General features: G+C 30.8%; 2 protein-coding genes and 1 long non-coding RNA gene across 8 annotated transcripts; 2 read left to right on the plus strand and 1 right to left on the minus strand.

The window, feature by feature from the left end:
• The first annotated feature begins 4,642 nt into the window (after positions 1-4,642).
• Positions 4,643-8,259, plus strand: LOC107920702 (uncharacterized). Its single transcript, XM_016850525.2, has 4 exons — positions 4,643-4,942; positions 5,486-5,612; positions 5,728-5,800; positions 7,823-8,259. Exons 1-4 carry the CDS (start codon positions 4,915-4,917, stop codon positions 8,090-8,092), a joined length of 498 nt encoding a protein of 165 aa, XP_016706014.1. The 5' UTR covers positions 4,643-4,914; the 3' UTR covers positions 8,093-8,259.
• A 5,806-nt stretch (positions 8,260-14,065) lies between these two features.
• Positions 14,066-20,211, plus strand: LOC107920659 (serine/threonine-protein kinase rio2-like). 5 transcript variants are annotated; one of them, XM_041108834.1, is made up of 5 exons: positions 14,075-14,280; positions 17,758-17,851; positions 18,628-19,140; positions 19,258-19,489; positions 19,604-20,168. In XM_041108834.1, the coding sequence occupies exons 4-5, from the start codon at positions 19,360-19,362 to the stop codon at positions 20,104-20,106; spliced, it is 633 nt and encodes a 210-aa protein (XP_040964768.1). In that variant the 5' UTR covers positions 14,075-14,280; positions 17,758-17,851; positions 18,628-19,140; positions 19,258-19,359; the 3' UTR covers positions 20,107-20,168. The 5 variants fall into 5 exon arrangements, 4 of the variants coding, with proteins under 4 accessions (XP_040964766.1, XP_040964768.1, XP_040964764.1 ...); XR_001690718.2 differs by lacking the exon at positions 14,075-14,280 and adding an exon at positions 14,287-15,075 and having other exon boundaries at positions 19,604-20,211; XM_041108832.1 differs by having other exon boundaries at positions 14,066-14,280; positions 18,628-19,489; positions 19,604-20,132.
• Positions 14,710-16,901, minus strand: LOC107920658 (uncharacterized). 2 transcript variants are annotated; one of them, XR_005922816.1, is made up of 2 exons: positions 15,321-16,901; positions 14,710-15,150 (listed from the first exon to the last, which is right to left on the minus strand). It is a non-coding gene; the product is annotated as an uncharacterized lncRNA (long non-coding RNA). The 2 variants fall into 2 exon arrangements; XR_001690717.2 differs by having other exon boundaries at positions 14,710-15,153.
• Positions 20,212-21,494: the final 1,283 nt, after the last annotated feature.

The following is a 21,494-nucleotide window of genomic DNA, read 5'->3' on the forward strand; positions in this document are numbered from 1 at the left end:
GCCAAATTGGGTGAGAAAAATGGCTTGTAAAATTGCCTAATTTCTTCTACTGGGGCAGAGACACGAGCATGTGTCTCAACCATGTGTCACACACAGCCAAGTGACACGGCTGTGCGTCCCTTGTAACTTTAAAAGGATTGCAAGTCAGGCTGTTACACGGCCTAGCACAAGGCCTGGCACACAGGCATGTGAGGTTACTTCGAAGGGTACACGGGCGTATGGCTTGGCCGTGTGACCAAGTTAGAGAGTTACACGGGCACAGACACGGGATGGGACACAACAGTGTATTCCTATTTTGAATGCCCACATGGCCTAAGACAAGAGTGTGCCTATTGGTCGTGTGACCCCTGCACCTTTGAAAATTTGTAATGTATTTCTAAAAATTCTTTGAGTTTTCGATTTAGTCCCGACTTGTTTCTAATGCGTATTTTGGGCCTCGAGAGCTCGTATAGGGACAGTATAAGGGTGTGCCCTCCACCCCACTGCTACTTTAAGTAGGAAGTTGTTTTTCTATTTGAAATAAATCACTACAACTCAACAAGGGTTCTACATTCTCTTCCTATAAATAGATGGCACCAGTAGAGCTATTTACACAAGGGTTCTGCCGAAAAATAGAGAGAATTTGTTCTCAACTATCAAATATATTTATAGGAAGAGAATGTATTACACAAGGGTTCTGCCGAAAAATAGAGAGAATTTATTCTCAACTATCAAATATATTTTTTCAGAATAACAATTCTATTGGTTTCTATTAAAGAGGAGAGAATTTTCGTTTTGACCTCAAATAAAAAAAAGAGAACCTTTTCTAGTTTTGTGTTTCGATTCAATTGGTTCGACCCCACACTTGAAGCAATTTGTGGTACGAGAATTGCTAAGAAAATCATTTTTTTGAAAGTCGAGAACAACAAACGTCCGCTAAACCAAAAACACAAGTATGAATTCAGTTAGGTTTTATTCCTATAAATATCACTAACTGGGTCAATTTTCAAAATTTTAATTTTCTGCTGTGTAAGAAAACCATTTTCAAACCAAAATTTTTCCAACAGTCACAACATTGAGAATAAGAGGTTAACATTGTGACTTCAGCAGGGGATGTCACAATGTTGAGGGTAGGGAAATCCAATGTCATGACCTCAATAGGGGAGAATCGCGACCATGGGGACAAAAGATCAATGTCGCAGAATCCCCCAAACTTTGCATCATTTAATTCAAACCTATCAATCTCACAATTCAAATGGTCTAAGTGATCCAAAAATGCAATTCAATTAATCTTAAACATTATTTCAATGACCCAATTAACTTCATTAACATTCATAACATCTTAATACATATAATCTTAAGCATATCCAAATCCATTTAAGTCATATGCTTCATACATATATATATTTTCTATTTATATGCTCCTATTCAAGATAACATTTTTCATCCAAAGTACCAAAATGACATTTCTCAATATAAGACCAACTCAACCTTAGGTACATGCCACTTATTGATAACATAATGAGACTATACAAACTTACTGAGTTGAAATTTATGATCTGGATGCTATTTCCCTTCTTGAAACCTCGAGATCAACTGCTACCAATAAACGAAAATAAACAACCATCGCTAAGCGATAAAGCTCAATGGTATTTTCATTATTCAAATAAATAATAAAATAATAATAGCATGTCAAAAATACAATCAAAATATGATCTAATTATCAACAATTTCTATTCATTCATGTCTCATGTACCAAATTCATACCCTATTTCATTTGGTAAACTCATATAAATATACTATTTTTGCTCTCTATCATTGCATTACATTCATTTATATTCCATAACATATGATTCATTCACCTCAATTTCTCATTTCTTTTTTTAGTCTATTTATTCGACTCAAATCCATATTTTCCCTTAGGGCTCAATTAAATTGGTTCACAAAATCTTTCACATGTTATTGTTTGTCACATTTGACATATATATACATGATATACCATTTTTCATCAACATTTCATATCAAATATCATTTAGCAAGCTCATGTTTTATAATCCTTATTACTGAAACACGAACTTAAGATAGATACACGGATCATCCAACCATCACACCAATATATTTGGCACCCAATGCCTCATCGAAACGTCAAAAGTATAAATTGCGCTTTGCGCCTTATTGGTATAACCGAAGTAAAGTGTGATCCGCACCTTATCAGACATTCAAAGTACAATATGCGCTCTGTGCCACATTGTATAAATCGAAGTATAATCTCGTACACTAATCCTATGGCATGCCAACTATACCCGACTTTGCCCGGGACAAGTAATAGGGTAACCAATGATTCTAACACACATACATATTTATGATCTTATATCGGAATTTTATATAATACAAACTATATCACGCTCAAATCAATTAGATTGTTAATACTCCATACCATCAAATAAAATTTGAATCATGAGACAAACAGAATATTTTACCTTAAATAAGCTAGTTTGTATCTAAACATACATATCTATGCATGTTGAATTCAAATCATGAAAATACAAACCGTATTCGTTACTTGTCTACGACTCTTATCTTTCCTTTCTCTCGTGATGGCCCAACGTCATTTTTAACTTCATTCGATAATTCAATTATAAAAATGATTTTAGTTCACATTCAAACACATAATCAACATATTTTGCATTTTATTCATTTTAGTCCCTATATTAAAAATACTCATAATTGTCCATATCTTACATCGGATCAAAACTCAATTTCATATTCTTTCATTAGGGACCCTATATTTTTCATCTCTAGCATAATTTCATGATCTTTAATTTTATTCAATATGGTCCCTAATATGAAAATTAACTAAATATTTAATTCTAAGCTATTTTCCCTATCTTTCAATACAATCATAGTAAAATCTAAGTTCAACAACTAGATATCTACCATTATCAAGCTCAATTTCATCAACCTCCAATAATGGTAACTTGTTGTACACTTAGAAATTACAAAATTTAAAGCATGGGTGTGATGAACTAAGCTTAGATGATTAAGATTTTTTTTTTTAAATCACAACAAATTGCTTCCTTACATGCTCAATTGAATGGCCGAAAGTTAAATGGATGAGCAATGTTTTCTTCTTTTATTTCTCAAGCCTAGACAGTTGAAAGCTTAAGGAAGAAGATGATAATGTTGTCATCTCCCACTTAAGTTAATATATATGCTTAGATTAAAGATAAATTAATCTTAATTAATCATGTTTATTTCACTAATTTATCATATTTATATTTATTAATTACAATTATATCAATTAAATGGCTACATCATCATTTCCCACTATGTCAGAAAAAAAAATTTTAAAAACCAGTTAGGTGCTTTGGATAATTGCCAACTAAGTCCTCAAGCATTTTCTAAATTATAATTTAATAGTGATTGGACTTTTACAATTTAGTCCCTAAACTTTAATTAATGATTTTTTCGGTTAAATTACTTAATCGGTCTTTAATATATTTTTATACCAGCTCTGTAAATCTTCTTATTTTATCTTTACGAACTCAGTTTAAGGAAATGGGGTTCCGAAATTGTATTTTTCGACACTAACAAAAGTTCAGTCGTTACATTTCCCTCATTTTCTCTCACTTTACCAATTTTTGAAAATTTCATCTACTTTTATTTAAATTTAAATTTTTATAATTTTTAAAATTTAAAAAAGGAATTTCAAATTTTTATTATATTATATATAATTAGGGTCAAATTGACAGAAAGTATAAAAATCAAGGACTAAAATTGTTATTATACCAACTAAAAATTATCGTTTAACCATAGGTGACAAAATATTTGAAAACGAAAGTGATCAAATTGTAACATTTTTGTAGTTAAGTGACCAAAATAAAAATTTACCCATAATTTTGTGATTAATGGTGGAATTTACCCTAAAATAAAAATAAAAAGTCATGGGTAAATTACACCACAGGTTACTCAACTATGGGTCATTTTCTTTTTGATCATCCAACTATGAATTTTTTTTAGATTGATCAACCAACTATGGATTTGTTTCTTTTTTTTTTGTCACCCAACTATAATTTTTTAAAATTGGTCACATAATTAATCGAGATTATATTTTTTAGTCCATTTCCATTAATTGCACTAATGGAAAGGTGACATGATAGTTGAAAAATCGGCATAACAATAAATTTAGCCCTTAACTTTTACATAATATATTGATTTATTCATAATTTTAAAAAATTAACCCTAAAAATTTACAATTGATCTCAATTTGATCCTAATTTCTAAAAAGATTCAAAGAAATATATAAAAATACATAAATATTTCAAATAAATAATAATAAAGTTATATTTATATTTATATTTATATTTATATTTATATTTATATTTATATTTATATTAAATAAAAATTAAGATCAAATTGAGACCATTTGTAAATTTTGAGAGTTAATTTTTTAAAATTATGATTAAATCGATATAATATATAAAAGTTAAAAGTTAAATTTGTTATTATATTGATTTCTCAACTGCCATGTCACTCTCCCGCCAGTGCAATTAACAAAAATGGATTAAAAAAATACAATCTCGATTAATTAGGTGACAAAAAAGAAACAAATTCATAATTGAGTGACAAAAGATAATAACCCATAGTTGGATGACATATGGGCGTAGTTTACCCAAAAGTCATAGATGAAATGTGAAGATTGGATCTGCGAAGTACATCACCACATGTCCACTTCCACACGTTACTATCATCCACCTTTAATGTGCTACGTCACTTCTAATTTTTGAAACGCCACCGTATCAAGTGTCCTTTCCCTCTCGTCTTTTGCTTTATTTTTCTTTCCGCCGTAAATCCACCATGGGATACACCTTCATCTTTGTTTCATCGGCACACTGAAACCTTTAGAATCTCCAAAGCTACGTCGTTTCTGAAGTCATGGGACAAATCCTAGAAAAAATCCATGGTAAGCTTTTTTCTCTCCCTTTTAAATTTCCCTTTATCTCGAAACTTTGTTATTCAAAAGTTTATGATATTTGAAACCCAGAAGTCGATTCTTTTAAATCATGGGAATTAAGGGCGCTTTTTAATATATATATATTAGTATATATTCCATAGAAAGGTATTCTCTTTTAGCCGTATCTTATTTTTGTAAAGACTATATTATATTTAAATTAAAAAGAAAAGGTCTAACTTTTTGTTTTCTATAGAAAATTTAAATTTCTAATTTTTATTGTTTTAAAAGTACAGGTCAAATTAAGCTTTAATTATCGCTTCAGAGAAATGGGCATCTGGAATTATGATGGGTAGATGTTCATGTTGAGTGATTAGTTTGAACAAGTGTTTTTTCATGGCTTCTGCTTTCATTGATATTTACCGTGCTGGGTTGGATTTGATATTCTCTGGAAACTGTATTTTATTAGTATTGGGTTTAATGAGAGGAAGTAACATTTCACTGTTTGTAGTGCTATAAGCGAGTATTTGATAGTTTAACACTTGCTTTTTGCAGGGAAGGAATGGAGAAAGAGACAGATTAGGAAAATCAGTGATAAGGTTTTTGAGCGTGTCAAAAATCAATCAGGAAGAGCTACTTTGACATTTGAAGATCTATATATCGCTGTCTTGCTGGTGTATAAGTGAGGAATTTTGCTTATACGTTCTATGTTTCATTCATTTCATAATCATGCAATGGTACATGTACTGTTAACCGCTTTCTATGTTAAATGCATCTTTAATTTATTCCTTCTGTAGTGATATTAATAAGCGTTTGCCTGGGCCGCACTTTGATCCACCCTCTAAGGACCAAATCAGATCAATGATGCAGGTAATCTACAACTCTTTCTTGAGAATATACATTATATACTTTACTGGGTTTAATTTGTCAAATTTGATCTTCGTTACTTTTCTAAAACTGAAAAGTTAGTCCAACTCGGTAAACACTATTGAATCTTGTTATAAAATCATTGACTTACAAACTAGCAGTTCATAGATTTATATGCAAGGAAGCAAAACTCACCGGTTCAACAATTTATATATAATAAATTAGTAAAAATTAATAGTTCAAGCTCAAGTTCATGTATTTATCAACAATTACACTAATTTCTCAGTTTCTATAACATAGGTGAATTTCATAATTAGACCCAGTTTGATACAGTGAATGTTATGAATATGCTTGAGCAGCTTGCATTTGATATTCTGTATAATGTGTAATTGATTGACACGGTGTATCAGAGAACATAGCTAATGATCAATGGATGTCACTGCATGTTTACATGTTTTAAGAATAAAAGTTAATTATTTGAGTGCTTTTGGTAGAAAGGAAGCTCCTCAAGTTTTAAAGGGTGCATTTGTGAAGGTTGATAGTCTGATAGGAAGGATGTCATTTTGTTAATCAATCTCGAATCAATATTTCGTTATCGAAAATAGTCTGAGGGCTGGACCCTCAACAAGTTTAGTATTTTCTTTGAATCGGATCTCGTCTCTCAGCTCGACCGAAAGCCTGGTAGGTTTACAAAGCGGGAGCGCCTTGTATTGCAAGAACAGGAAGAGGTCATTGCATGAGCGAGAAGAAGCCATGGTTGCCAAAGAGCAAGTGCATGGCGCCATGGTTGCTGAAAAGCAAGCTCATGGCAAGGCTCGAGCCCAAGACCTCCAGCATATAGAGTAGGGGTGATCATTCAATTGAATCGAGTGAAAATTTCAAGTTAATCGAGTTGATGTGTTCTATTTTATGATCGTAACTCGATTAAAATGAAATTTAAGTCGAGTTGAATCGAGTGAAATTAAAAAATTAAATATATCAAATTAAAATCTTGTTACAATATAATTAATTCTATGTTAGAGAACATAAATTTGAAACCATATATATTTGAAAAAAATTTCAAAGCAAAATAAGAAAAAAAAGTACTTTAGTGTGATAGAGTTAAATCATTAATTTAACTTATTTAGGTCTCGAAGTTATTTTTTTAGAAAAATTTTAACTTTATATATTCTTTAGAATTTTGGAATTTTTATAAATATTTTGAATTTTAAAATTATATTGATTTTTTTTTTGTAATTATTGTTGAGAAATCAATTTACTCATTTTCAAAATTGACAGGGACAAAGGGGTTATTTACACCAATTTGTTATTCGAATTGTTCAAATTGTAAGATTCAACTGGAACTTGAAACTCGAATTTTTTATTTGAGTTGACTCAAAAAAATCGAATAACTTGATTCAATTAACTTGAAATTCAAATTCTTTTAGATTTTATTGAATTGAATCGAGTTTTATTCACCTTTAATATAGAGGGACTTGAGGGAGCCATGGTACCATTTGAGCTAGCTTTTAAACAATCATAGTGTCATGTGCTCGCTCTTTGGCGATCACGACTTCTGTCTGTTTAGCCCTTCCGTGGTGCTCACGCTTTGTAAATTTGCCAGGGCTCTCAAGGGAGGCAAAATCCTGATAGGAGATAATATCGGACTTTTTTAGAGTCTGACCCTCTATGAAAAAATATGAGGTTTTTGTTTGATTCAGGATAACTGGAAGTATACTATAAGGAAAGAAGAAAAAGGAAGGGTTCATATGCAATGTTCAATTTGGGATAATGCAAATTTTATATGTTTCAAATATATTAATGTAGTAGGCTCAGGTAACATATTGGAGCTGCTGACATGTTCCATTCATTGTGTCGGTTATCTTTGTGGATTCTCTTCTAATGACCCAGGGATATAGATCCAAAGCTATGGGACATATTTGACTTAATTTTCTCTATATTTTCTTTTCTCTGAAAAGTTTCATGGAAGAACATAATATCAGCAATGGTTAAAGGCATAAAGCAGTTTGTTTGTTTACTACGCAGGAGTGTGACTTGAACCTTGACGGACAAATCAACCATGATGAATTTGTGAAATTCATTCAGAAGCTTACAACCGACACATTGGTTGTCGTTAGTCAGGGACTGCTTGTCACTTTGGTTGTCGCTCCTACTGTAGCTATGGCGACAAAGAAGGCGACTGAGGGCGTTCCCGGTGTTGGAAAAGTGGTTCAAAAGTTGCCCAATGCAATTTATGCATCTCTTGTCACCCTCGCAATGGTTTGGTTTCAAACATCGCGCGAAGGGATTGAGTAGAGAATTCTTCCTTCTTTTGTCTACAGTAAATGAGATAAAGATTATTGCTCGGTTTGTATAGAACAATATCCTGCAAGTTGGCTTAATAATCAGTAGGAGGAAATCTCTGAAACTCCATTAGAAGGATTTTATAACTTGTGATAATGCATATGATATTTGTTTCCCAATTTCTTACAAACTTAACCCTAGTTCATTCTTGTTTACATTTCTGGAAACCCAAACAAATAATTTGTTGGAAGCTCAAAAATCAAGTAAGTTTTTGAGAAGAAGAAAGAAAGAGCAGAGAAAGAGGGGAAAACGAAATAGGAGAAGAAGTCTGTTTTTCATTCAGCAAATATTTCAGAACCGACTCCTCACATATTCATGCTTAAAAAGAAAGAAAATAACAAGAAACTGACGTGGCTAATTCGGTTATACAAAACTCATCGTTTCACTAAAATGTTACGCCCCGTTTTACCAATTAATCCCTTAGGCCAAAACTCATCGTTTTATTAACTTTTCTAGCTCATATCATAATCTCACAGAGAAAGGTTGAAAGGGAAATTCCCTTTGTGATTTGTTTTTGAGAAAATTTATTCAAGTCTCAGTCCAGCAGTTTGCATCTTGCATTAAACAAATGATAACACAAAATCGTTTCAACCCAAAATTTTTTGTTGGTGACAAATAATAGGCTTCAGTCCTGCACATCACAGCCAAGTACAATCACTGGGAATTCAGCTTTTCTAGCTTAGCTTTTGCCTGATCAAGTTGTTCTGTCATACATTAACCAACAAAGATGGCAAACTATATCACTCAGCTGTCTAATCCCCAAGTAAGGCTCATGCATTGAAGAACAAAAAAAAAAGAGGAGGAAGATCCATTTCTTACTTTCCTCAGATGATGTTGCTTTTTGAATCGATGTGCGGAAAAATAAGTGACCATTTTTCTGAAAGACAGTCTGCAGTTAAGGAAGAAAAACAAACACAAAAACATCATATCTCGTACATATTGAGCAGAATAAAAACTAGACAAAACAATCCCTTCATTAGATTAGTTTAGATATTGGATCCCACATATTACAATTGTAATAAACCGTACAGCATACTTACTAGACTCTCCTAGAAAATATCTGTGATCCACATTCAAAGAATAGAGTTGTTTCACAATTAAAAAAATGTATATAAGGAGTATCTTAAGCCCATTTGATGCAGCTACAAAGAAACTGATTGTACATTACAATTGCAGCTTATTTTCCAGCTTCATCTATGAAAAATTGGTTTAACTCCACTACAACCAAAGAGTTCACGAATTGACGGAAAAAGGAAGTCAGATATCAGTAGATAAAGGTGTGGCAACCGGTAACTCATCATCATTTGGTATTCTAAGAAAGTACATCATAAAGGTCTTGAATGCACTAACAGGTAAAGGAGTGGAAAGGCATACAATTGTCTGCTACATAGAGTGCTAATGGTTATATATAATCAGACTACGCTATCATAATATTTGCCATCTCCCATATGCAAGAGTATTTTTGGTTATGCAATCAGACACATCAATCTCTCATTGGAAAGCTACTCAATTCGTCAGGAATTTTTTGACTCCAGGAGATTCTCTTAATATTTTCTAACCCGTACATAGACAGTAAGAGGGAGGAATGCTTCTGTTCAAGCAAGTACTGCATCCCCTCGTGAATTTCTCAAAAAGCTACCATAGCCTACACTTTTATAAACCAGCAGAGCCACCAGTGTGTAGAAAATAAGAAACTTTGGCCAGCTTCTCCATAATTACAAGATATCTTTTCCTGATTTTGGAACTTGACTCCTATGTTCTAGTGCTGAAAAATATGGTTAATCCAAAGCATCATCAATAGTGAGCTTGCTGATCCATGAATTTGGGACCAACATCATTTATGATATGCAGCAAAACAATCCTCGAATAATTTGCACAACTCCAGCATTTTCCCTGGCCCTCTCAAACGCACAGCATATAAAGCAGTTCTTCTCACTTTAGCTATCTCCATCATCTGACATTGGGAATGTTATAATCCAAGGTATTTACTAATGCCAGATTGCAGTGATCAGCACTACCTAAAAATTCCCATATGGATACTACCATAACAAAAAAAATAAAAAAGTGCCAGCCCCCATCCTACAGTGTATGTTCAATAAAGGGTAATTCTAGGTAGCAGACAATGTACCAATTACTTCAAATTCAAAGTTAGAGATGCTTAATCGTCTTGAATTTTCCAAGACATTCTATATGAACATATTCACAAACACAATTTATCAAGCTGTCACATTTGGAAACAGCTATTCATGGTTATCTATACAGCATCATAATTAAACTCAGGCACAATCAAGGAGTCCACAACTAACAAATATAATAATCAGCAGAATCCTACAAGTAATAGGAAAGATAAATAGAAAAATTCAAACTATGATTTCCATCAATAAGGGAAAAATGGGCAAAGCCAACTTAGCCAAGCTTCAATAAGTCTAGCTGAACTCCAGAATACAAAATACTATAACATGAGAATTCCCAATGCCAATCAAAATTCTAACCGTTTCAAATTTCAGATTGAAGATTTCCCAGTTTTAAGCATCCTTCAAATAAAGGGCATGTACAAGAACTAAAGGCAAAACTAAAAATTAAAAAAAAAAAACCTTTGCAGGGGATAAACTTGTAATCCTTATTAATTAGACAAGAAGAAATATAAGCAAGTAGAACAAAATAGAAAATTTTGAAAAAAAGTACCCGCGAAGAAGAAAGACTGCCCAGCTCTGCTATGGCAACTTCATGGGTTCTTATCTGAAATAAATAAATAATCCCATGAACATAGAATCATGAGACAGAGAAAATTGAGAGGCAAAAAAATAACCTGCTTGATTAAGTCGAGTTCAGGGTCCGAAGAAGCGGTGGCAGAAGAAGTTGACTCCATGGGTTTCTTTGATTCAGTAGGAACCGTTAAACTGATTCTTCTTCGAGGTCTTAGTTCTTCTAGAATCCGGACTGCTTCTAGGATACTTCAGAAGTCCGAACTATCGATGGGCCGGGCCCTTAACAGACATTTTAGGCTCAAATCCAGCTTAATCTGGCATAGGATTATCATCGTCGTCGTCAATAAAAGGAAGGAGGATTGAAACGCAAGAAGTTCAATTAGAATATACACATTTATATTTTTATTTAATACAATATTTTTATTTCCTAATATATAAAATATTAAAAAGGCTTAATTCAAAATTTAGACCTTGAAGTAACCCATTTTCCTATTTTGATACTTAAATTTTTTTGACCCATTTTGGTACCTAAAGTATCAATTCCATCTATTTTTTGTTCATTTTGTAGTTGAAGACTTAGGGGTAGAGTTCGATCGAATCGAATCGAATGAAAAAATTTAGAGTTAATTGAGTTGACAAATCATATTTTATCATCTTAACTCGATTTAAAATTTTCTCAAATCGAGTCGAGTGAGATGGAATTTGAATCAAATCGAATCAAATATATTTGTTCGAGTTAAATTTTAAAAAAATAAATTTGGGTCCTTGTAACCACTATCACTGATCGTAATTAAAATTGCCCACCGTAATCAAATTTGTTTTTAACTTTCATCTCCTCATAATTTATTTATTAATCTTTTACATACAAGTTAACTTCTTTACTTGTTTAGTTGCTTCAATTATTTTCTGATTTTTGTCAGTGTGTGTTTTGAAATTAAAAATATATTAAATATAAAAAATGTGATTTTTTAATAAAATTTATATTAAAGATAAAATGTAAAATTGATACCAACATAAAATTTTAACACGAATATTTTATAACATCATCAATAATTCAATTTTAATAGAATTTTATAAACATTTAATATGATTAAACAATTCAATAATATAAACCGTACAAAATGTGAAATTTTTAATTTAATAATATAAATAGTAGATATAAATGAAATTATTACTATTTAGGATTTTTTTGGATGATTTTTTATTTGAGGGTAAAGGGTGAAAAGTAAAAATTTAGGGGAAAATAAAAAGTTTTGAGAGTTGAGAGAGTAAAATTTTGGGAGGAAAGTAAATGAGGGGAAAATATTCAAAAAATTTGGGGGGGGAAATGGGTTTAGGGTAGATGGGGGGTGAGATAGGAGGTGAGTAAAAGTTTTGAGGGAAAATAAAAAAGTTTGGAGTTTGAGGTAAAAATATAAAATATTATAGTTTGGGATTCAATTTTATTCGAATTATTGGAGTTATTCAAATTCAAAAATTAAACTTGATTCAAACTTGAAATTCGAAAAAAAGATTCGAGTTGACTTGAATAACTTGATTCGTTTAACTCGAAATTCGAAAAAAAATTTCGATTTTTTCGAGTCGAATCAAGTTTTCTTCACCCTTAGTTGATGTTAAACAAAATCTGTTAGGCAACTTTGGCCAATGAAAAAGCACGACGTGACATGTTTTGGCTAATGAAAAAATGTCACGTGACAATTAGATTTATTTAAAATAAAAATATTAAATTTAAATTAAAAATAGAAAATTATAATATTAAATATTTCAATATTAAAAAACACTATTAACTTTAACTAATCATTGATCGACCACGTGACTCTATTAGAGCATGTCACATGTCTTTTTTTATAAAAAAATTTTAATATTACATATATTATATTGATTTTAAATATATAAAATCATATATAATATAAAAATAAATTTAAAATAATTTTTTATAAAATTCTAAATATAATTATAAATTTTAAATAGTCAAAATAACATATATAAATTAAAAAATGTTATAAAAATTAAATAAGCATTTAAATTTCAAGTAATTGCATAAAAGGAAATTTAAATTTAAATATCTTTTAGAATTTTATAATTTCATAAAAAATTATTTTTAAAATTTTTTTAATAATATTATTAATTTCTAATAATTTCTTTTCGATTATTGTATTTTTTGTAAATTTTATTTTTATATTTTTTAAAAATTTATATGGTTTTTTTTCTTCTAGATTTTATATATATAGTTTCTGAATTTTATATATTTATTTTTATTTTATATATATATTTTAATATTGATATACATTTATAAAAGAAAATATTTGTTTTTTTACATCAAGATGTCACGTGGCTTTTTGTGATTGGCTACAAGATTTCTTTAACGTCTATAAAAAAATGGACTAAAAAAATATAAGAGAGGCATATTTAGACCTGTTCATGAATCAGGCCACCCGGTTCGGCTCAAAGGTTCGCCCGAAAAGTGGGAGGGTTTAGACAACAATATATGCCCGAAAATGGATTTGGATAAAAAAATAATGCCCATTTAAAAAATGAGTTGAGCTTCAAATAAGACATTTTTGCTCGGGCCCGGCCTGGCTCGAATTCACAAAAGGATAAAAAAAGCTACTTTTTTTTTGTTTTGATGCTATTTTCTTGTTTTTTTTTCTCTATATTTTGCTACCATTTCACTATTATGTTACTACTATTTTGTTGTTATTGTTTAAATATTGTATAACACATGTTTTATTGTTAATTTTGTTATTATTTTAGAGGTATTGGTTTGTTAAGTTGCATCTAGTTTAGTATTATTTAAGTATACATATTTTTTTAAAATTTATTTTCAATTTGTTGGGAAATATTTATGTTGTTGTTTTTAGTATTTTTGATAGATTATAGATATTTAAAAATCATGTAAAAATATAAAAAATTAATATGGGTGGGCCAAGCCGGGCTTGAGTTTTAGCATTTTTATCTGCGTTAAGTTTGGACAAAATTTTAAGCTTATTTTTCGAGCCGAGCCTAAATTTTTAATTGGGCTCAGCCCAACCCATGAGCACCTCTTGACATACTTTAGAGATCAAATTGAGAAATGAAAATACTTTAAGTACTAATTTGGAAAAAAATAAGTTTAAATACCAAAATAGAAAATCGAGTCAAATTGTAAATTAAAGTCTTTCAAATTATAATTAAATAATTATACAATAAAAATATATATCCATATACAGTTAATATTAAATAAAATAGAAAATACCCCCTCCACACCGCCGTCCCTCTCCTCTCCCCCACCGTTCCCCTTCCCCCTCCCCCTCCCCCTCCCCCTACCGTCGGCTTCCAAATTCTCCTCTTCTTCCTCATGGCTCCTGCACCAATACCATTGAAAATATTGATTCAGCTCCCGTTTTGTACGAAAGAGAAGCTGAGCACAGTTAAGTACAGAAATTAAAACAGGTTAGGAATTACAACTATTTTTATTTTTATCTTTTTCAATTTAGTCTCACCTGTAAAAAGCGTACAGGTTTTTGTATCTAAACGACTTTCTTGTAAATTATTATGGCTTAAGCTTAACTGTGAACAAAGTTTCCTACTTTGTCATGTTTCTTTTCATAATCCTACATTGGCTTGCATTATTATCGTTACAAAACTTAATGGGAACGAACTGAGTATAAAATGTTTCTTTATTTCAAGTTGCTTGGTACCTGTGAAAGAGGGAAAGAGAGAGGGACGGTGGGGTGGGATATTTTATTTTATTTTATTTTATTTAATATTAATATAAATATTTTTTGATTGACTGAGATGATTATTTTCTTAACAGATATAACTATAGGATTAACTTGCAGAATAAAATTTAAATACTTGATTCGACCAAAAAAATTTAAATTTAAATTTAAATTTAAATTTTCTTATTGAATTAGGCCCCGTTCTTCTGGGCGGTTGAAAAGCACTTTTACATATAAAAGTGCTTTTAGGTGAAAAATAATGAAGAACACACTTCATTTAGGGTCAAATTTTTAACTTCTTTGAAGTGCTTTTGGGCAAATGAAAAAGTAGAAATTTTTAGCTTTTTCAGCCAAAAAGTTCTTCTAAGCTGCTCTTTTACTTTTTTAGCCACACACACAAACTGGTTCTTTGCTCTCATCTCTTCTCTCATCGCTGGTTCTTTGTTCCTCTGCTGCTTCTTTGATCCTCTGCTAGTGCTGGTTCTTTGTTCCTCTGCTGGTGCTTTGTTCCTCTTCTCCACCACCGGTGAGTTTATCTTTTTTTTCATAGGATGAGTTTTGTTACCTAAACTTTTATGCATGATGAAACAGATGGTATTGACTGCTAAGATAATGGTCAAAACAAATGATGTTAGCATAGGGTTTCTGGAATCAAAACTCAAACTGAAATTTAACCCTTTCTTTGTTTTGGCATGCTTTATTTATTTGGGGGGTTGTAATCCATGCATTCATCCTAACAAAAACTAAAAACATAGAGTTAAAATAGAAAACCTGTTTCTCTGGCTCTGTGTCTCTCTCGATCCGTATCCATCAGTTCTGAAAATCCGAATTCGATGTTCTACCACTCCTACCAAATACAGCAATCCCTTAATGCAATATTTGAGTTCTTGTATAACAACAGACCAATCAAGGTGGTAAAGCACAAACCTTCACAAAGGAAACAAAACCTCATATCTACGCGTGCACTTTTACTTAAAATTCAGTATTAAACCTCTGTTATAACAAAACACAATTCAACTACATTCTACATTTCATCATCTTCACTATTCAATCCACATGCAACATTTCTCTGGAAGATGCATTTTACAATGTTGATTCCATTCTATTTCCTTAGTTCCCTTCCATCTAGGTTACAAATTCATTAAGTATATCTCCAATTAAAGTCAAGTCAATCTCATCATAGCTTCGAATTTAAAATACCTTATTATACGATTTGCAAGAAAACAAACGGATCATAAAGTTACGAATTGCAAATCTACAATAATTTCATTAATCCGGAAGCTAAGTAATAAATGATACAAAACATTATTTCTACGCATGCACTTTTACTTGAAACTCAGTATTAAACCTCTACTAGAAGATAATTCAACTAAACTCTACATTTCATCATCTTCATTATTCGAACCACATCCAACAATTCTCTAAGCACATGCATTTCACAATGTTGATTCCATTCCATTCCCTTTCATTCCTCAGTTTCCTTCCCCTTAGGTTACAAATTCATAAATATAGCTCCAATTAAACTCAAAACAGAGATCAATCTCATCATAGCTATAAATTTAAATTATCTTATTCTGAGATTTCCAAGCCAACAGAGCATAAAGTTACAAATTGCAGTCTACAACAATTTCATTATTCCTGAATCTAAAACGTCTCCATCCTGAAGCTAAGTAATAAACAATCCAAAACATTATCTCTATGCATGCATTTTTACTTAAAATTCAGTATTAAACCTTACTAGAAGATAATTTAACTACATTCTACATTTCATCATCTTCATCATTCACTCCACATCCAACATTTCTCTAAGCACATGCATTTTACAGTGTTTGGTTCCATTCCTAGGTTACAAACTCATAAGTATAGCTCCAATTATACTCAAAGCAAAGATCAATCTCATCACAGCTTCGAATTTAAAATACCTAATCCTACAATTTCCAACCAAACAAACAGAGCATAGAGTTACAAATTTCAAATCTGCAATAATTTCATTAATCTTGAATCTAGAGCAGCAAGCCATAAATAGATTAAATCCAACTTTTCTTTTCAGTTTTCACTTCTCTATTTCTATATATTAATAAATTCCACAAACATACACATGAAAAATCTTGGAAAGTTAAAAGAGGAAAGAGCAAACTAGGGTTTAGGCCGTGACACAAATTTATTCGCCAAATTTGAGCTAAGTCCCAAGCAATCTGAAGAGACATCTGGGAAGCAATTAGGTAAAAGAAGGGGGAAAAAAGAAAAAGAAGAAGATATCAAAGATGGGGGAGAAAAAGTTATCGAAGAGAATGAGAGAATGGAAGAGGAGGCGTGGGAGAAGGAAAGAATGTAAAACGTCTTTACAGAAAAAGTTACCGTTTTTCCGTTGACTTGTCGATCTTTTGACTAAGTTGATTTTCTTGAATGAAACAAAGGGACTAAAATCTCACAAATATATAGAAAATTTTGTCAGTAGCAATAATAATAATTAATAATCATCTTAAAAGGACTATTTTTAATTACATAAATATTAATTAAAAACTTGTGCCTATACATGTTCATCAAGAGTAATTTTAGCCTTTAATTCTCGTGATTTTTTTCATTTTTTAATGATGGTAATGATAAAGTTATATCATTTTACCATGTTAATCAATTTCTTGGATTACTTCATTATTATCATTATTACTATTATTTGTTCATGTATATAGTTAAAATTTTGATACACATGTAAACATATATACTTATGTGACATTTGATTTTCTTGATTGCTTTACTGGCTGAAACGAATCTGTTCGTATACACAATAGATACTTCAGTGGTTGAAGTTAGTGATAAAAAAGTAAAAGCAATGTGGGATAAGAGATTGACATAAATATTTTGTGATATTTGTATTAAAGAGATATTGAAAGGCAATAGGCTTGGTACTCATTTCACAAGAGATGGATGGTTGAAAATAATGACCAACTTTGAGAAAGAAACGGGCAAAGGTTTTTCACAAAGACGACTTAAAAATAGGTGGGATGCCCTAAAAAAAGAATGGAAAGCTTGGAAGAAACTTAAAGGCGAAGATACTGGTTTAGGGTGGAATCCTATAAAAAGAACCGTTGATGTATCAGATGAATGGTGGGAGAGTCGGCTCCGAGTACATTAATAATTCTAAATATTTTTTTTCTTATTTATGATGTTATTGATAATTATTGTTATTAAACTATCATTTTATATGTAGGTTGCGCCTGAAGCAAAAAAATTTAGAACATCGGGCATTGATCCTGAATTCGAAGGGAAGTTGGACCAAATGTTCATGGGGATAGTTGCAACAGGTGATAAAGCATGGGTACCTTCTTCTAGTACACTCCTTAGTGATTTTTTTGAGAATGTTAACAACGAAATACCTGAAGAGAATGAAGAAAAAAATATGAGAAATGATGTTCACTTTTTAAATGATGTTCACATTTCAAATGATGTTCAAATTGATGGAAATAGTCAAAAAAGAAAAAAACTCTGAGATGTCAAGTTCACATTTTAAAACTGAAAGAAAGAAATCCTCAAAGTAAATTGGAGGGGCTGCAAGATTGTTTAGTCAAATAGAAAAATTATGCAATGCAGCTGACAGTATGAGTCAAGCCACATCTAGTTTGACTCATGTTATGGATCCATTTGGTATTCCACAGACAGTCAAAATGCTTGATAGCATGTCGGAAGAAGTTCCAGAAGCTAGTCCGCTATACTTTTTCGCACATAGATTATCGCTCAATAAGGACAAGCGAATTATGTTTTTATCAATTAATCCCAAGATTAGAGCTTTGTGGCTTAAGACGGAAATGGAGGATAGTTGAAAATTTTCTGATCTTTTAGGGTTCAAAGATATCTATTATGTGACTAAACAACAATGCTAAACTAGTTTTATCAATAGTTATTTATGTTTGGTTTTTGGATATTGAATTTATGTTCTACTTATTTATGTGTAATCTATTTTATTAAAAGTTGTTTATGTTTGGTCTTTAGATATTGAATTTATATTCTACTTATTTTTTACTAAATTAGTTTTATCAATAGTTTTTTTATATGTGATTTTGGATATAAAATTTATTCACAGGTGATGAGTATAGTTGAGGATTATAGCGGTGATGAAAGTGACGATGAAAGGGAAAAGAAAGAGATTTTACAACACATGGAATGTTTTAACCGATTATTTGTTGTTGCATCTTCTTCCGTGCAATTATATTACGAGAAGTATATATTGAGGCAACCATGCATGGATTCAAAACAGTCAGGCGAGACATGGATCCGAGAGATCCTTGACGGTCACGAATCACGTTGTATGATTAATTTTAGGATGTCTAAAATGGTATTCACAAGTTTGCTGAGAGTTTTGGAGACAAGATACAACTTGCAAACTTCAAGAAACATATCTTCTACTGAAATGTTGGGAATTTTTTATACATCTTGGGCACCGGTGCAAAAGTTTCCCAATGTCGAGAAAGATTTCAAAGGTCTGGATCAACAATAAGTCGACACTTTGCAGTTGTGCTTGAGAAAGTTTCAAGGATGGCCACTGATCTAATTGCACCCGAAGATCCTTTTTTTAGCTCAATACCCGAACAAATACGTAATGGTTCTAGATATATGCCGCATTTTAATGTTAAAATTTAATTTTATATTATTATATTTTAATATATTTGGTCGACTAAAAATATGTACGAGATTAATATGATTATTTGTTCAGGATTGCATAGGTGCAATTGATGGTACTTACATTGCGGCTATTCTTCCACCAAATGAACAAATTCCCTATATTGGAAGAAAAGGTATCCCGACTCAAAATGTTATGGCAGTATGTGATTTTAATATGTGTTTCACATTTGTCATGGCTGGATGGGAAGGACCGGCACATGACACTAGAATATTTCTTGATGCAATTCGAGATCCAAAATACAAATTTCCGCACCCTCCAAATGGTTAGATATTTTATTTATATGTGATTTTTTAAATAATAAAATATAAGTTCTTTAATTGATAATTTTTATTAAAAGAATTCTTGAATTAATTGTTTGTTATATTATGACTTGTAGGAAAATATTATCTTGTTGATTCTGGATATCCTCAAATGAAAGGTTATCTTGGACCATATAGAGGTCAGCGATATCATTTACCTGACTTCCGTAGAGGTAGACCGATATCTGGTAAAGAAGAGATATTCAATCATTCACATTCATCATTACGTAGTGTGATTGAACGAACTTTTGGTGTTTTGAAAAAAAAATGGGCCATTTTAAAGGATATGCCAAGTTATAGTTTTGAAAAGCAAACGATGATCGTTGTTGCTACAATGACGATACACAATTTTATCCGAAAACATGTCAGCCGAAATGATGCAGATTTTATGGAATACGAAGATATTAATTGGGCATATGAGAATAATATTGATTCAGAAAATACGCATGGTCAAGAAAATGATGATGATGACGACGACGACGATGATAGTGATGATGACAGTGAATCAAACAATTCAAGTGGTTTTGAAATGGAATTAACAAGAGATATTATAGCTTCTAGTTTAATGAATTCACTTTAAATTGTAAATGCTACTGTAAAATTTTTAATATTTATATTTGATATATAAATATTATCCCTTTTTAAAACTTTAATCCAAATATATGTAATATTTTAATTTGTTAGGTTTATATTTTTTATGTTATGTTAATATCTAAGATGAGTTATATATTCAAATACATTTTAAAATAAAATAATACAAATGTGTTAAAGGCATTAATTAAAAATAAAAAATAATTTTTAAAATGATATAATTGTGTCAATATCTAATTACAAATATTTAATTATTATATTTAAATATTTAAATATAGTTTATATATTCTAATTAAATTTAATAAATAATTAATATTAATTACTTAAAAATATTTAAAATTAATATTATATATTAAAATATTAACAATAAGTTATAATAAATTATTTGTTTATATTTTTGCTAAAATATCATACTATTAATTAATTTAAACATTATTTAAATACATATTTATTACTTTATAATACCATGTCTAAAATAAACATTTTATTCTTCAAAAGCACTTTTTGACAGCAATACCAAACACTCAAATTTCTCAAAAATACTTCTTAAAAGCACTTTCTCTCAACACTTTTCAAAAGTAATTTTCAAAAGCAACGAAAAACTGACCCTTAATCTTTAAATTTTAAAAGTACAAATCACTAATCTAACGATAAAAATAATTACATTTGGAAAATGATTATTTTGCCAATTTTTGTAATGTCATTTTTCTTTTGAAGCAAGATTAACCAATGCATAAAAATGGGGAAAACCAAAAGGAAAACAAAACAAGAGTAGACCTGTCCATGGGCCGGGCCGATGGCCCACCTAAAATATGGGAGGGTTTGGGTAAAAATATAGGCCCGAAATATGGGCTTGGGCAAAATTTTAGGCCCGTTTAAAAAATGGCCCAGGCCTCGAGAAAGATTTTTTTGGCTTGGGCCCTGCCCGGCCCGGCCCGAAAAATATTAAATATATATTTTTTATTTTTAAAATATAATAGTTTTTTTATTTTAAGTTTATTTACTTTCATTTCCTTGACTAGTGTTACAAAATAATAATAATAATAAAACATCAAGTTTGTTTTACTAATCAAATGTTAGATTTTGTTACAACAATTAATACAATTAATACAATTAATAATTTGATAAATTTACTAATCAAATGTTAGATTTTATTACAACAATTAATACAATTAACAATTAATAATTTGATAATTTTACTAACAATTAATTTTAATAAAAATTAGTTTTAATTTTATTTAAAAAATAATTTTAATTTTAATTAAAAACGGGCCGAGCCGGGCCGGGCTCGGGCCCATATTTTGAGCCGGGCCTGGGAAAAATCTCAGGCCCATATTTCGGGCCGGGCCGGGCTCGGGCCTAGTAAACAGGCTGAAA

This window comes from Gossypium hirsutum, chromosome D13 (genome assembly GCF_007990345.1).
Source record: "Gossypium hirsutum isolate 1008001.06 chromosome D13, Gossypium_hirsutum_v2.1, whole genome shotgun sequence".
Taxonomy (NCBI): domain Eukaryota; kingdom Viridiplantae; phylum Streptophyta; class Magnoliopsida; order Malvales; family Malvaceae; genus Gossypium; species Gossypium hirsutum.

What these genes read in the sequence shown, in the direction of transcription:
- LOC107920702 (XM_016850525.2), top strand. Translation starts at nt 4,915, where the DNA reads ATGGGACAAATCCTAGAAAAAATCCATG. An exon ending in AATCCTAGAAAAAATCCATG is followed by an intron (nt 4,943 to 5,485) that starts GTAAGCTTTTTT and finishes TGCTTTTTGCAG; the next exon opens with GGAAGGAATGGAGAAAGAGA. An exon ending in AAATCAGATCAATGATGCAG is followed by an intron (nt 5,801 to 7,822) that starts GTAATCTACAAC and finishes TTTACTACGCAG; the next exon opens with GAGTGTGACTTGAACCTTGA.
- LOC107920659 (XM_041108832.1), top strand. Translation starts at nt 19,360, where the DNA reads ATGGCAGTATGTGATTTTAATATGTGTTTCACATTTGTCATGGCTGGA. An exon ending in ATTTCCGCACCCTCCAAATG is followed by an intron (nt 19,490 to 19,603) that starts GTTAGATATTTT and finishes TATGACTTGTAG; the next exon opens with GAAAATATTATCTTGTTGAT.